Source organism: Bombina bombina, chromosome 7, assembly GCF_027579735.1.
Source record: "Bombina bombina isolate aBomBom1 chromosome 7, aBomBom1.pri, whole genome shotgun sequence".
NCBI lineage: Eukaryota > Metazoa > Chordata > Amphibia > Anura > Bombinatoridae > Bombina > Bombina bombina.
The window spans coordinates 511,183,304-511,197,413 of record NC_069505.1 but is presented as its reverse complement, the minus strand read 5'-3'; the positions used below and the strand labels follow the sequence as shown (position 1 = coordinate 511,197,413).

General features: G+C 38.9%; 1 protein-coding gene across 1 annotated transcript in view; it reads right to left on the bottom strand.

The window, feature by feature from the left end:
- The window catches only part of LOC128636042 (ficolin-1-B), a 220,878-nt gene that overhangs the window by 179,876 nt on the left and 26,892 nt on the right, over positions 1 to 14,110 (bottom strand). The window contains exon 2 of the mRNA XM_053689116.1: positions 4,727 to 4,831. Within this exon, the coding sequence (XP_053545091.1) occupies positions 4,727 to 4,831 (105 nt within the window). The remainder of the gene's footprint in view (positions 1 to 4,726; positions 4,832 to 14,110) is intronic.

Here is a 14,110-nt window from a genome sequence, read left to right as displayed (position 1 = left end):
TCTGAACTTCAACTACTAAGAACTCACTAAGCTACAAAAGAGTCAGAGTTAGACAGCGCAGTTGGTTAGTCACTACTCACTCAGGCTGGCTGGAGACAGGTGAGGCGACTCAGGGGCAGGCCGCGCAGCAATGAGCACTCCAGACCATCAGGTCACTTCACTCGTGACTCGTTTCATTTCCCGCTACTCTAAGGCAGAGGGTGGCAGCCGGCATCACGTGATGTGGGCATGACGCTGCCCAGCCGCTCCGCCCCCCCGCCCCAAACAACCCACAATCTCAATGGTGATGGGGTGCGCAGCGCCGACTATGGGCGGCACTGTCTGACACTAACTGACTGGAGTCTTAGACGGGAGTCAAGACTGAGTGACTGGAATGGAGGCGGAGCCGAGTAAGGGTGGGAGGGACAGCCTAGGACGAGTGACGACGACGACTCTTCTATCTTACTACTTGCTGACTGGTCTGTTAGTTCAACTTCTGCTTGCTATTTGCTAAAGTTGCTAAGCAGCACTGAGCAGCCGCCCAGTCAGTGAGTCATCAGTCAAAGCGAGCGAGCCTGCTGCAGTGCTGCCTACCTAGCTGTATACTAACTACTGGTTTGTACTACACAGTCTAGACTGCAGTGCTACTCCTCCTGGTCTGAGACAGTGGACAGACTGTCTGTACGAATCCAATGAAACACATCAAAAATTATTAAAAAAAAAAAGTTTTTTTTGTTTTTTTTTTAAATAATAAAAAAAAATACACTGACACTAGTGGCGCCCCCTGCTGCAATGTGCCTGTAGGCACATGCCTACTGTGCCTAATGGAAAATCCGGCCCTGCTTGTGGACCATAATAGTTGATGTAAATTGTTTCTAGGGGTCTATATTAAAAAACACTATAAAAATATAAACACATAGAAAAGAAAAAATGCATCTTTAAACAGGTAACGTAAAGGTAACAGGATTAACTTAGTTAAAATGCTGCATGCGTCTGAGCTGGACACACCTGAAATATTAGCCTTCCATAACCATATAGATAATAAATTTGTAGCTGTAAAGAAGAGTTCTATCTCTAAATATGGATTTGAGAAAGGGTCTCTGTATTTATTTGCCTCTAGGTTATGTCATGTGATACTTCAATTACTTATTCTATCTGATTTGAGCATTATTTGCCACTTTAAATTTGTGCATTAATGGATTTTTTCCCACATTTTAGTGCTGGTATAAGGTAGCAGAACTTAACGTTTTTGCTACTGCCTGATGTACGCTTTACCTCTCATACAAGATTTTTGCTTGAGTCCCACCCCAGGCCCCGGCCGTTAGACCCAGGAAGGAACCCACAACATAACCCAAATCTGCACATCAGAGCCACAGCCCCATCATCCCAACAACCGCTGTATTATAAGGCAGCTCTCAAGGACCCCCCACACACCCTATTAGGCACTCCTCCGAAATATAAAAATACAATAAAATACATTCATACATTACAGTGCTGCAAACTTCAGAATCAATTAATTTAAGTAGGAAATGATGTGCGTGGTATGTCTAGGCAGATAGATCCAGATGCAATTTTCGTCCTTATTAATTAACATCAGTTATAGCTGGGTTTTATAATATAAAGTAGCAAGGTAAATTTGATAGTATCCAGATACTCTCGGGGTATGTTTCCACACAGGTCAGCTGCAATATTAGTTAAACACTTCTCTATATTAGTTAAACACTTCTCTATATTAGTTAAACACTTCTCTAAACACTTCTCTATATATTTTATAAGATTTAAAAAGAAGCCTTAACATAGTCAAGTACGCTATATGTACTTGTTACTGATTAGGTTAAGAAAATGGAGTTCAGACCTTATCCCTCTCCGGTTTTTATCATACCCCTCATATGCTTTTGTGTGAGATCTGAGTACAGGTAATTGTCCATGAGGGAGCTGTAAAGGGCTGTATCCTCCTTGTGATTGCGTTTCAGTCCGGTAATTGAATGCAGATGAACCACGGCTCTGATGCGAGAGTCGTGTTGTTCAGGTTGTTTCAGAAGTTAGTGCCAGAAATGAACATCACGGACTGCATAGCTAGTAGATGGTATCTTATGTTTCGTCATGTCCCTTTTTAAATTAAAAGGAGCCAGATGTGGATGTGCAGAATTGCCATCTTTAGGGAACTGTATATCTTTTCTATCGGCTTCCATATCTTGTAAGGGCTTATCACCAAATGCGATCCAGGGGTTCTAATGTCTTTCCGTTCTTGAGTATATTCCCAAGTGTTATATTTTATGTTGGTTAGTAAGCTGTTAGGAGTTGTCAGAGTCGAGGTGTTTGGTGTTATTGCCAGTGATGGTGTCGGTTTACTAGAGCATTTCATCACGCCGGGTTGTGAGGACAGACTCGCTGTGTCTTCCACATAGTGCTGTGTGGGTGCAGCCTTTACCTTTGCAGGTTTGATATTGTCCATAAATATGAGGAGCTCTTGTTCTGATGGAGTTCTATCATTTAGAGATTGGAATGAAGCCTCTATCTTGGCAAAATGGTGATCCAGCCTGTCTAAGATGTTGTCGCTTCACGTGTTTGCGGTTATCATCGCCATTACTGATAGCTGTGCAAATCTTAAGGCGAGTGGTTGTTGCAAAGTTTGTAAAGAGGTGATAACTTGTTGAGACCCAATGTTATGGTGTGCTTTTTGTTATTGCCGCCAGCAGTGGCTAAGTACGCCGAAGGTCCTGGGGGGAACGCTGCCTGTAAAGCTGCCGCCGCTACAGGCCTCAGTTGTCTGATTCTGGCTCTGGAATCACCGGCACAGAAATTTTGGTATAGTTTTCAAGAGCAAGGTACTGTGAATACGATATGAATCGTAAAGTTGATAAATGCTGTAAATTTAAGACTGTAATTGGCGGATTACTGCTTATTCCACCAGAGCTCCAGGAACCGCTACTTTGATACGCCCCCCTGTAAATATTTTTTTATATCTTTTCATGTGACAATACTGAAGAAATTACACTTTGCTACAATGTAAAGTAGTGAGTGTACAGCTTGTATAACAGTGTAAATTTGCTGTCCCCTCAAAATAACTCAACACAGAGCCATAAATGTCTAAACGGTTGGCAACAAAAGTGAGTACACCCCTAAGTGGAAATGTCCAAATTGGGCCCAAAGTGTCAATATTTTGTGTGGCCACCACTGCCTTAACCCTCTTGGGCATGGAGTTCACCAGAGCTTCACAGGTTGCCACTGAAGTCCTCTTCCACTCCTCCATGATGACATCACAGAGCTGGTGGATGTTAGAGACCTTGCGCTCCCCCATCTTCCGTTTGAGGATGCCCCACAGATGCTCATTAGGGTTTAGGTCTGAAGACATGCTTCGCCAGTCCATTACCTTTACCCTCAGCTTCTTTAGCAAGGCAGTGGTCGTCTTGGAGGTGTGTTTGGGGTCGTTATCATGTTGGAATACTGCTCCGAAGGGAGGGGATCATGCTCTGCTTCAGTATGTCACAGTACATGTTGGCATTCATGGTTCCCTCAATGAACTGTAGCTCCCCAGCACTCATGCAGGCCCAGACCATGACACTCCCACCACCATGCTTAACTGTGGGCAAGACACACTTGTCTTTGTACTCCTCACCTGGTTGCCGCCACACACGCTTGACACCATCTGAACCAAATAAGTTTATCTTTGTCTCATCGGACTACAGGATATGGTTCCAGTAATCCATGTCTATAGTCTGCTTGTCTTCAGCAAATTGTTTGCAGGCTTTCTTGTGCATCATCTTTAGAAGAGACTTTCTTCTGGGACGACAACCATGCAGACCAATTTAAGGCAGTGTGCGGCGTATTGTCTGAGCGTATTGTCCCCCCCCACCCCTTCAACCTCTACAGCAATGCTGGCAGCACTAATACGTCTATTTCCCAAAGACAACCTCTGGATATGACGCTGAGCACGTGCACTTAACTTCTTTGGTCGACCATGGCGAGGCCTGTTCTGAGTGGAACCTGTCCTGTGAAACCGCTATATGGTCTTACCCACCGTGCTGCAGCTCAGTTTCAGGGTCTTGGCAATCTTATTATAGCCTAGGCCATCTTTATGTAGAGTAACAATTCTTTTTTTCAGATCCTCAGAGAGTTCTTTGCCATGAGGTGCCATGATGAACTTCCAGTGACCAGTATGAGAGAGTGTGAGAGCGATAACAACAAATTTAACACACTTGCTCCCCATTCACACCTGAGACCTTGTAACCCTAACCAGTCACATGACACCGGGGAGGAAAAATGGCTAATTGGACCGAATTTGGACATTTCCACTTAGGGGTGTACTCACTTTTGTTGCCATTGATTTAGACATTAATGGCTGTGTGTTGAGTTATTTTGAGGGGACAGCAAATTTACACAGTTATACAGGCTGTACACTCACTACTTTACATTGTAGCAAAGTGTCATTTCTTCAGTGTTGTCAGATGAAAAGATATAATAAAATATTTACAAATATGTGAGGGGTGTACTCACTTTTGTGAGATACTATATATATTTATATATATATATAGTTATAGAAATATCTATAATGTGAAATATGTGCTTCAGGTGTCGCACTTTAAGTCTAACGTGGTGTCAGGTTAGTGCACATGAAGAATTATCTTAAGGCGCGTTATGCATTTACTTAATATAAAATATTAAAAAAATATTAATAATAATTATTAATAAGCATAAAATAAATGTGCCTGTTATGATATGTTCAGATGCAAAATAAATATATTACCTGGAATTCCTGGATATCCCCTCTGTCCTGGTTCACCTGGTTTACCAGGACAACTTCCAAAAATAGCCCTATTGTTTGATTCCCCAACTCCAATAATCTTTACACCTGCATAGAGAAAATAATGTTAAATACATATATGGGCATTATTTGAAAAGCGTATAAAAAGTATAATAGTGCGCCTAGGCTCAGGATATCATACACCTCACAGAAAAAACAATTCCGTCTAATTGTTAGGTTAAAGTAGTTATTTAAATCTGTTAAGCGAGGATGCTTACACAGCTAATGATATCAGAAAAGTCACTACAAAAAAAAAATTTGTATTTTAATCTCAGGCTTTTATCTCCACCATAATTGTAATAAATTTTGATTTAACCTTGAAATGAGCTTTACCTTAGCAGCAATCAGAAATCTATCTGCTACTGAAGAGTTCTAATAAGAATGAAACAGGCTGTCTAGCAGTGATTTCTGTATTTGTTGCAATTACCCAATTAAGGGACCACTTTGAAGCAAAAAATCTGAGATTTTGCCAATCTAATTTGCATATCTTACCCAGAATCCTCTTGTGCATTGGTAACAATGTATATGGAGTTTTACTGGGGAAAAGCAAGCGGGATACTTGCCTAGATGTGCTTATTTCCTATGCATTTTTTTTTATTGATTTACTTTTGAGACATAAGGGAATTTAATCTCAGACTTTTATCTCCACCATAATTTTAATTAATTTAACAATGTTTAAATACAAATCAATTATGGCAAGTAGGATAATTCTAATGTAACAAGTGATATAAATCTAATAGTTAAAATCCGATACACTTATTCTTGTTTATTACGGTTATACCACCAATATCTGGATCTTAAACCAAGCTACTGTCCATTCGATTAAAAGGTCAGAATAGTTCACACCATAGCCTATTGACATGCAATTTAGAACAATTATAACATAGTAACATAGTAGATAAGGTTGAAAAAAGACTGAAGTCCATCAAGTTCAACCTATACAAATCTAAAATACTTACAAAAAGCTCCAGTTAAGTTTAAATAACCCCACTAAAAGGTGACCCATGTAATACTAGCAATCATATATCCATGAATTTTGTTTATATACAGAAATGTATCCAGACTATTTTTAAATGTATCTAGGTTATTGGCATTCACTACCTCCTTTGGTAATGAGTTCCACAATTTTATTGCTCTTACAGTGAAAAAAAATTTCCGTTGCAGGAGATTAAATCTCCTTTCCTCCAACCTTAAATTGTGACCTCTTGTCAGAAACAATTTTCTTGGAATAAACAGAGCTTCTGCCATCTCTGTATATGGGCCTTGAATATATGTCCCGGCATAAGATAGGGTAGCAGCGGAAATGAATTTTCCCTACTGATCCTTAATAAATTGAGCTTCTTCTTAGAAGTGTTATCAGATAATACTTGCACTAAATAAATGTATTCTATGCTTTAAATACAAAATAAAAATTTTCATAGAGGATAATTAACCATACCTTATTTAGAAAATGTGAGGTTTGTATGTGCCTTACTTCACCATGGGCTTGATTACAAGTGGAGTGCTAAATGGCCCATTTGCGGGAGCGTGATAATTAACCAGCCATTACAAGTGGCTGGTTATTGCTACAGCTCGCAGTAGCAATTAGCACTCAGAAAACTAACCAGAGATCCAAATTCTGGTTACTTTTCTAAAAGTGCCCTAAAAAAGAGGACATTATAGTTTAATAAAAAAAAAAATCTAGCATTTTTTTTTACAAAAAAAAAAAACTGCACTAGAAAGTTTTGGGGATTTAAAGTTTATGGGAGTGAGGTGTTAGAAGAAAAAACGGAGGTCTCTGACGGCATCAGAATGAGGCTCCCATAGGAGCCTATAGATGCGCACTCTCTTGTAATACCAGCGCACATTATCGTGCACTGGTATTACAAAGTGGAGCAGGTTTGTTACAGTTTGGTCACATTTATTATAAGTGAGAACTTATATCGGCAATAAATAAATAAAAATAATTTATATTTAAATACATATTATCACATTATACAATAAAATACAGATAAATTAAATATAGTATATACATCTATCATGTAACCACAATTCACCACTCCTATAGGTGTATTAGTGACATCATAATTCCACTATTGTATTGTAACAAAAGGCGGTTAAGATTCTGATGACACATGTAAATTGTATTGCCAAACAATGCCGTGTAAAGGGCTTATTTACATTACACCTTCAATGGGCCAGATTATGAGTGGAGCGCTAACAATTACGCGCACGTGATAAGGGATTTATCACCGGAGTTTGCGCACGTTGCTTTTTTTTGCTCATATTACAAGTTGAAAGTAAGGCATATACTTATCAAGCTGTCAACTTACTTGCATTCAACTGTACCAATACGCTCAACTAAGTTCGCCTAAGATCGCCGCTGCGGACCTGAATACGCTCTCCAAAGTTACAATAAAAGCTGTCAAAAAGCTGCGCACCAAGTACGGGGCAATGAGCAGCGGACTGTTGTTAACTGACAGTCATCAATCTCGCTGCTCTTCGGCTTTTTCCCAGCTTTCTTGGTATACTGTCACTAAACACCCACACTATACTATACTGTTTTACCCCTATTCCGCTGCTCCCGGACCCCGCTGCAACTAAATAAAGTTATTAACCCCTTAACCGCCGCTCCCGGAGCCCACCACCACTCTAATAAACTTATTAACCCCTATCCTGCTGCTCCCGGAGCCCACCGCCACCTACATTATGTTATTAACCCCTAATCTGCCACCCCCTACACCTCCGCCACCTACATTATACTTATTAACCCCTAATCTGCCCCCCCAACACCGCTGCCAACTACCTACATTTATTAACCCCTAATCTGCCGTCCCCAACGTCGCCACCACTATATTAAATTTATTAACCCCTAAACCTAAGTCTAATCCTAACCCTAACACCCCCTAACTTAAATATAATTGAAATAAATCTAAATAAAATTACTATCATTACCTAAATTATTACTATTTAAAACTAAATACTTACCTGTAAAATAAACCCTAAGCTAGCTACAATATAACTAATAGTTACATTGTATCTAGCTTAGGGTTTATTTTTATTTTACAGGCAAGTTTGTATTTATTTTAACTAGGTAGAATAGTTATTAAATAGTTATTAACTATTTAATAACTACCTAGCTAAAATAAAGACAAATTTACCTGTAAAATAAAACCTAACCTAAGTTACACTAACACCTAACATTACACTATAATTAAATACATTACCTAAATTATATACAATTATCTAAAGTACAAAAAAAAACCCCACTAAATTACAGAAAATAAAAAACAGATTATCAGAAATTTAAACTAATTACACCTAATCTAATAGCCCTATCAAAATAAAAAAGCCACCCCAAAATAAAAAAACCCTAGCCTAAACAAAACTACCAATAGCCCTTAAAAGGGCCTTTTGCGGGGCATTGATCCAAAGTAATCAGCACTATTACCTGTAAAAAATAAATACAAACAACCCCCCAACAGTAAAACCCACCACCCACACAACCAATCCCCCCCAAAAAAATACTAACTAAAAAAACCTAAGTTCATAAGTTCTACTGAATGAAGGTACCTTTAAGTGATGTCATCCTAGATGGCGTCCCTTAGATTCCGATTGGCTGATAGAATTCTATCAGCCAATTGGAATTAAGGTAGAAAAAATCCTATTGGCTGATGCAATCAGCCAATAGGATTGAGCTTGCATTCTATTGGCTGTTCCAATCAGCCAATAGAATGTGAGCTCAATCCTATTGACTGATTGGATTTTTTCTACCATAATTCCGATTGGCTGATAGAATTCTATTAGCCAATCGGAATCTAAGGGACGCCATCTTGGATGACGTCACTTAAAGGTACCTTCATTCAGTAAGAAGACGTCGGAAGAAGAGGATGCTCTGCGTCGGATGTTTTGAAGATGGACACGCTCCACGTCAGATGGATGAAGATAGAAGATGCCGTCTGGATGAAGACGTCTGCCCATCTGGAGGACCACTTCTGCCCGGTTGGATGAAGACTTCTGCCTGTCTGGAGGACCACTTCTGCCCGGCTTGGATGAAGACTTCTGCCCGTCTGGAGGACCACTTCGCCCGGTAAGGTGATCTTCAGGGGGTTAGTGTTAGTTTTTTTTAAGGGTTTATTGGGTGGGTTTTATTTTTAGGTTAGGGCTTTGGGCCGCAAAAGAGCTAACTGCCCTTTCAAGGGCAATGCCCATCCAATTGTCCTTTTCGGGGGGGTTGGTTGTGTGGGTGGTGGGTTTTACTGTAGGGGGGGTTGTTTGTATTTATTTTTTACAGGTGATAGAGCTGATTACTTTGGGGCAATGCCCCGCAAAAGGCCCTTTTAAGGGCTATTGGTAGTTTAGTTTAGGCTAGGGGGGGTTTTATTTTGGGGTGGCTTTTTTATTTTGATAGGGCTATTAGATTAGGTGTAATTAGTTTAAATTTCTGATAATGTGTTTTTTATTTTCTGTAATTTAGTGTTTGTTTTTATTTGTACTTTAGATAATTGTATACAATTTTGGTAATGTATTTAATTATAGTGTAATGTTAGGTTAGGTTTTATTTTACAGGTAAATGTGTATTTATTTTAGCTAGGTAGCTATTAAATAGTTAATAACTATTTAATAACTATTCTACCTAGTTAAAATAAATACAAACTTGCCTGTAAAATAAAAATAAACCCTAAGCTAGCTACAATGTAACTATTAGTTATATTGTAGCGAGCTTAGGGTTTATTTTACAGGTAAGTATTTAGTTTTAAATAGGAATATTTTAGGTAATGATAGTAATTTTATTTAGATTTATTTCAATTATATTTAAGTTAGGGGGTGTTAGGGTTAGGGTTAGACTTAGGTTTAGGGGTTAATAAATTTAATATAGTGGCGGCGACGTTGGAGACGGCAGATTAGGGGTTAATAAATGTAGGTAGGTGGCGGCGGTGTTGGGCGGGGCAGATTAGGGGTTTATAAGTTTAATGTAGGTGGCGGCGGTGTAGGGGGGGCAGATTAGGGGTTTATAAGTATAATGTAGGTGGTGGTGGTGTTGGGGGGGCATATTAGGGGTTAATAAGTATAATTTAGGTGGCAGCGGTGTAGGGGGCAGCAGATTAGGGGTGTTTAGACTCTGGGTACATGTTAGGGTGTTAGGTGTAAACGTTACCATAGGAATCAATGGGATATCGGGCAGCAGCGAACATGAGCTTTCGCTGCTTTCAGATTCCCATTGATTCCTATGGCATCCGCGGCCTCCAGGGCGGCAGATTGAAAACCAGGTACGCTGGGCCGGAATAGTGGCGAGCGTACCTGGTAGAAATTTGATAACTAGCAAAAGTAGTCAGATAGTGCTGAATTTGCATTCGGAACATCTGTAGTGACGTAAGCATCGATCTGTGTCGGACTGAGACTGGCGGATCGTATGTTACGTCACAAAATTCTACTTTTGCCGGTCTGTAGGATTTGATAACTAAGGGGAATCAGGCTCTCCACAATTACGCTGCGGAATTCCAGCGTATTTGCAGTTGACGGCTTGATAAATAGATGCCTAAGTGTGATCCCTTCAGAGCAATTTAAATTAACGCATTCTCAGAGCTCTGTTTAGCTGTTTCGCAAAACAAAAAAGGGTCACAAAACACATCAAAAATACATTACAAATTAAAGTTACACTCAAAATAACACTAATACATATTCACACAAAAATATTGCACAAAAAAAGGTATAAGAGCTCAAAGATATGAGGTCTCAGGTGTTAGAAAAAAAAAGGCAGGGAAAGGGCTTTAACATTGAGATACATACATATACATCTCTAAAGATGTATATGTATGTATCTGTGTATATATTTATATATATATATATATATATATATATATATATTAATTGCCAGCTCAAGGTAATAATCTATTCGTTATAAAGTGTTAATCAGGCCCCTTTTTAAAATACTGTAGGGACCCAATTAGTGCACGGTAATCTAAAGTTAATAATTAATGTTACTAAAGAATCAAAAGTAGATTATAGCCAGCACAAAACTTATTTCCAGCTAAATTACTCCATATACTGTGTCATAGAAAAGGAGAGACAAACCCAAACAGTGTTCAAAATTAAAAAAATTTTATATATAGAAAAGCCAGAGACAACTGACAGTTGTCTTATTATAAATACATAGGAGCAAAGACTTAGTGCAAGTAATGGGGCACCCCAAGGCCTATTGTCACATATTAAACATGCATAAGAAACTTCTTAAAAATTGCAATTAAATTGGCATATCAAGGGTATAACAATAACTTGAATACAGCTCCAAATGAGCAACCGATGGAGATATATTAATTCAGTGTCCCAAATGTAGCAGTATAATTACCGCCATCTTATAAATCATTTCCAGGTAGTCCCAATCCCAAGCAAAATAGATTAGGTCAATTGCGGAGTTAACAAAGTCACAATTTGTCTCACCAGACTTGCGATTGACTTCCTCCAGTTGTTAACCTACGGTTACTTGCCCAATTACACGTGTTAGATCCTTGTGCTGCAGTCGGCTCTCCCTGCCGTTAACCTTCTAGTTGGGTACTGCACACTGACCACTTACGTCGTCGGCTTTCCGCAGCGTACACCAAGCGTCTTGGGTGCTGTTGGTATATTCAAAGTAGCCGGATGGGACTTCTTTCTTCATCGGTTTGTATCCATTAATTTGTATTTCCCATCAGAATTTGCCACAAAGTAGCAGCGCTCCAAACATCAAGATGCTACCGCCCGCATTGAATTCCCAGTGGGCGTAGCAATTGCTTCACGCAACGTACGTTTCACCTGTTAGTGTTCAGGCTTTCTCAAGCGTCATGATTACCTGAGGACATAGTACTGCCTTTTATTCAAAGTAAAGTTATCGTATTGGCCTACGGTGAAATCGGTAAACACAAACTGTTAGTGGTCTCTGTACTTGGCAATAACACTCAATTCAATGCTTTGCATAACAAGAAGTGGGAATCAATAAACAAAAATTTGTCCCTAATACTAATATTGTAAAAAACAGACAAAGTATCAGCGCTACTGGTATATAGAAAAAAAGATAAATATAATAAGTATAAAATCCTGCATAGGTTAATTAAGCAATATGGGACCTATAAGGCTTGCTGTTAATAAAATAGACTAAATTCCATAAATAATCAGACAATACAAAAACAACACAGCAAAGTTCCAAAGCGATATTGTAATTAAGTCCCACGTTTTTTAAGAAGAAAACATATGTTTTGGTTTATCCTCACCAAGCAAATGGTGTGTGCTGCTCTTCCCAGGGTGTATCACACCAAATCCCTTAAGTGAACGAGTGAACTGAAAGACAAGAAGAGGAGAGCGCAACTGGACTCAGGTGCAGTTTATTTCAACAATTGAAACAGGAATGGTTAAAATCATCAAATGGCAGGTAAATATGCGTACCAAATATAACAGTTAACAGTGCATGTAAAAAAGTCTTTATAGATATCCACAGATTACCGCTTCCCAGGTTTCCTTAACGATCCGATCACAGCACAAAAATCCTTAGCTGAGCGTTCTGTAGTGCGTGTGGATCACTGATCAGCTGTTAGGTGTCCTGTCGGAAAGCCGGTTCCGGTCCTAGCCGGAAGTCTGTGTCACTCAAAGCAGAGATACAATGTATCGCAAGTTAGTAGATCCTCGACCTCGATTTTTGTGCTGTGATCGGATCGTTAAGGAAACCTGGGAAGCGGTAATCTATGGATATCTATAAAGACTTTTTTACATGCACTGTTAACTGTTATATTTGGTACGCATATTTACCTGCCATTTGATGATTTTAACCATTCCTGTTTCAATTGTTGAAATAAACTGCACCTGAGTCCAGTTGCGCTCTTCTCTTCTTGTCTTTCAGTTCACTAATACTAATATTGCCTAAGTCCTCATATCTAACCTCTCACTTATTTTGAATACATTTTCGCTACAGTGGAGTGCTAAACATAATTGGCCAAAACATGAATTTAAACAAAGAAACAAAATTAACTAGAAAAATTTAAAATTAAAAATTAATGAAAAATAGAAAAAATATAATAAAAAATAAAAAGTGATAATAAAAAATAACTATAAAGTAATCTTTCATTTTTCAGTAGTTCATCCTTAATAATTGAGGAATGGTGCATAGTTAATCACTTCGTTAAGTCCCATTGGCTGTAGGGAATTTAAATTAAAAATCCATTTACATTCAGCTTTCAACAGACGATTATCAATATCGCCACCTCTAGATTTTAGATTAATCAACTCTAAGCCCATCCATCTAAAAGTTGCATCACTACTATAATGGCACTCCGCAAAAGTAGCTACTCCACTTGTTTTGATCCTTTCTTTCAGAATGTCCCTACGGTGTTCCTTGATTCTTTCATGTAGCTCTCTGTACGTTTTTCCGATATAAAATTTCGGACAAGAACAGGACACAAGATAGACAACCCCCTCACTTTTACATGTAATATGTCCCTTAATTCTGAAAGTTTTACCCTCAGTGTTAGAGACTTTATTTCCTTTCATCATAAATTTGCATACAATGCATTTACCACATGTGAATGAGCCATTGCTGTGTTTTCTTTTACTCAGCCATTTTTGTTTCATACTTGGTTCGGGATTAACAAAGTGACTATGGACTAGTTTATCCTTTAAGGAAGGTGCCCTACAGGCTGTTAGTGACGGACTAGTTCCTACAATTTTCCTTACCTCACTATCAATAGTTAATACTTTCCAATGTTTGCTTAGAATAGATCTAATATTTAACCATTTATGTGGGTGGTAGCATCTTGATGTTTGGAGCGCTGCTACTTTGTTGCAAATTCTGATGGGAAATACAAATTAATGGATACAAACCGATGAAGAAAGAAGTCCCACCCGGCTACTTTGAATATACCAACAGCACCCAAGACGCTTGGTGAACACTGCGGAAAGCCGACGACGTAAGTGGTCAGTGTGCAGTACCCAACTAGAAGGTTAACGGCAGGGAGAGCCGACTGCAGCACAAGGATCTAACACGTGTAATTGGGCAAGTAACCGTAGGTTAACAACTGGAGGAAGTCAATCGCAAGTCTGGTGAGACAAATTGTGACTTTGTTAACTCCGCAATTGACCTAATCTATTTTGCTTGGGATTGGGACTACCTGGAAATGATTTATAAGATGGCGGTAATTATACTGCTACATTTGGGACACTGAATTAATATATCTCCATCGGTTGCTCATTTGGAGCTGTATTCAAGTTATTGATATACCCTTGATATGCCAATTTAATTGCAATTTTTAAGAAGTTTCTTATGCATGTTTAATATGTGACAATAGGCCTTGGGGTGCCCCATTACTTGCACTAAGTCTTTTC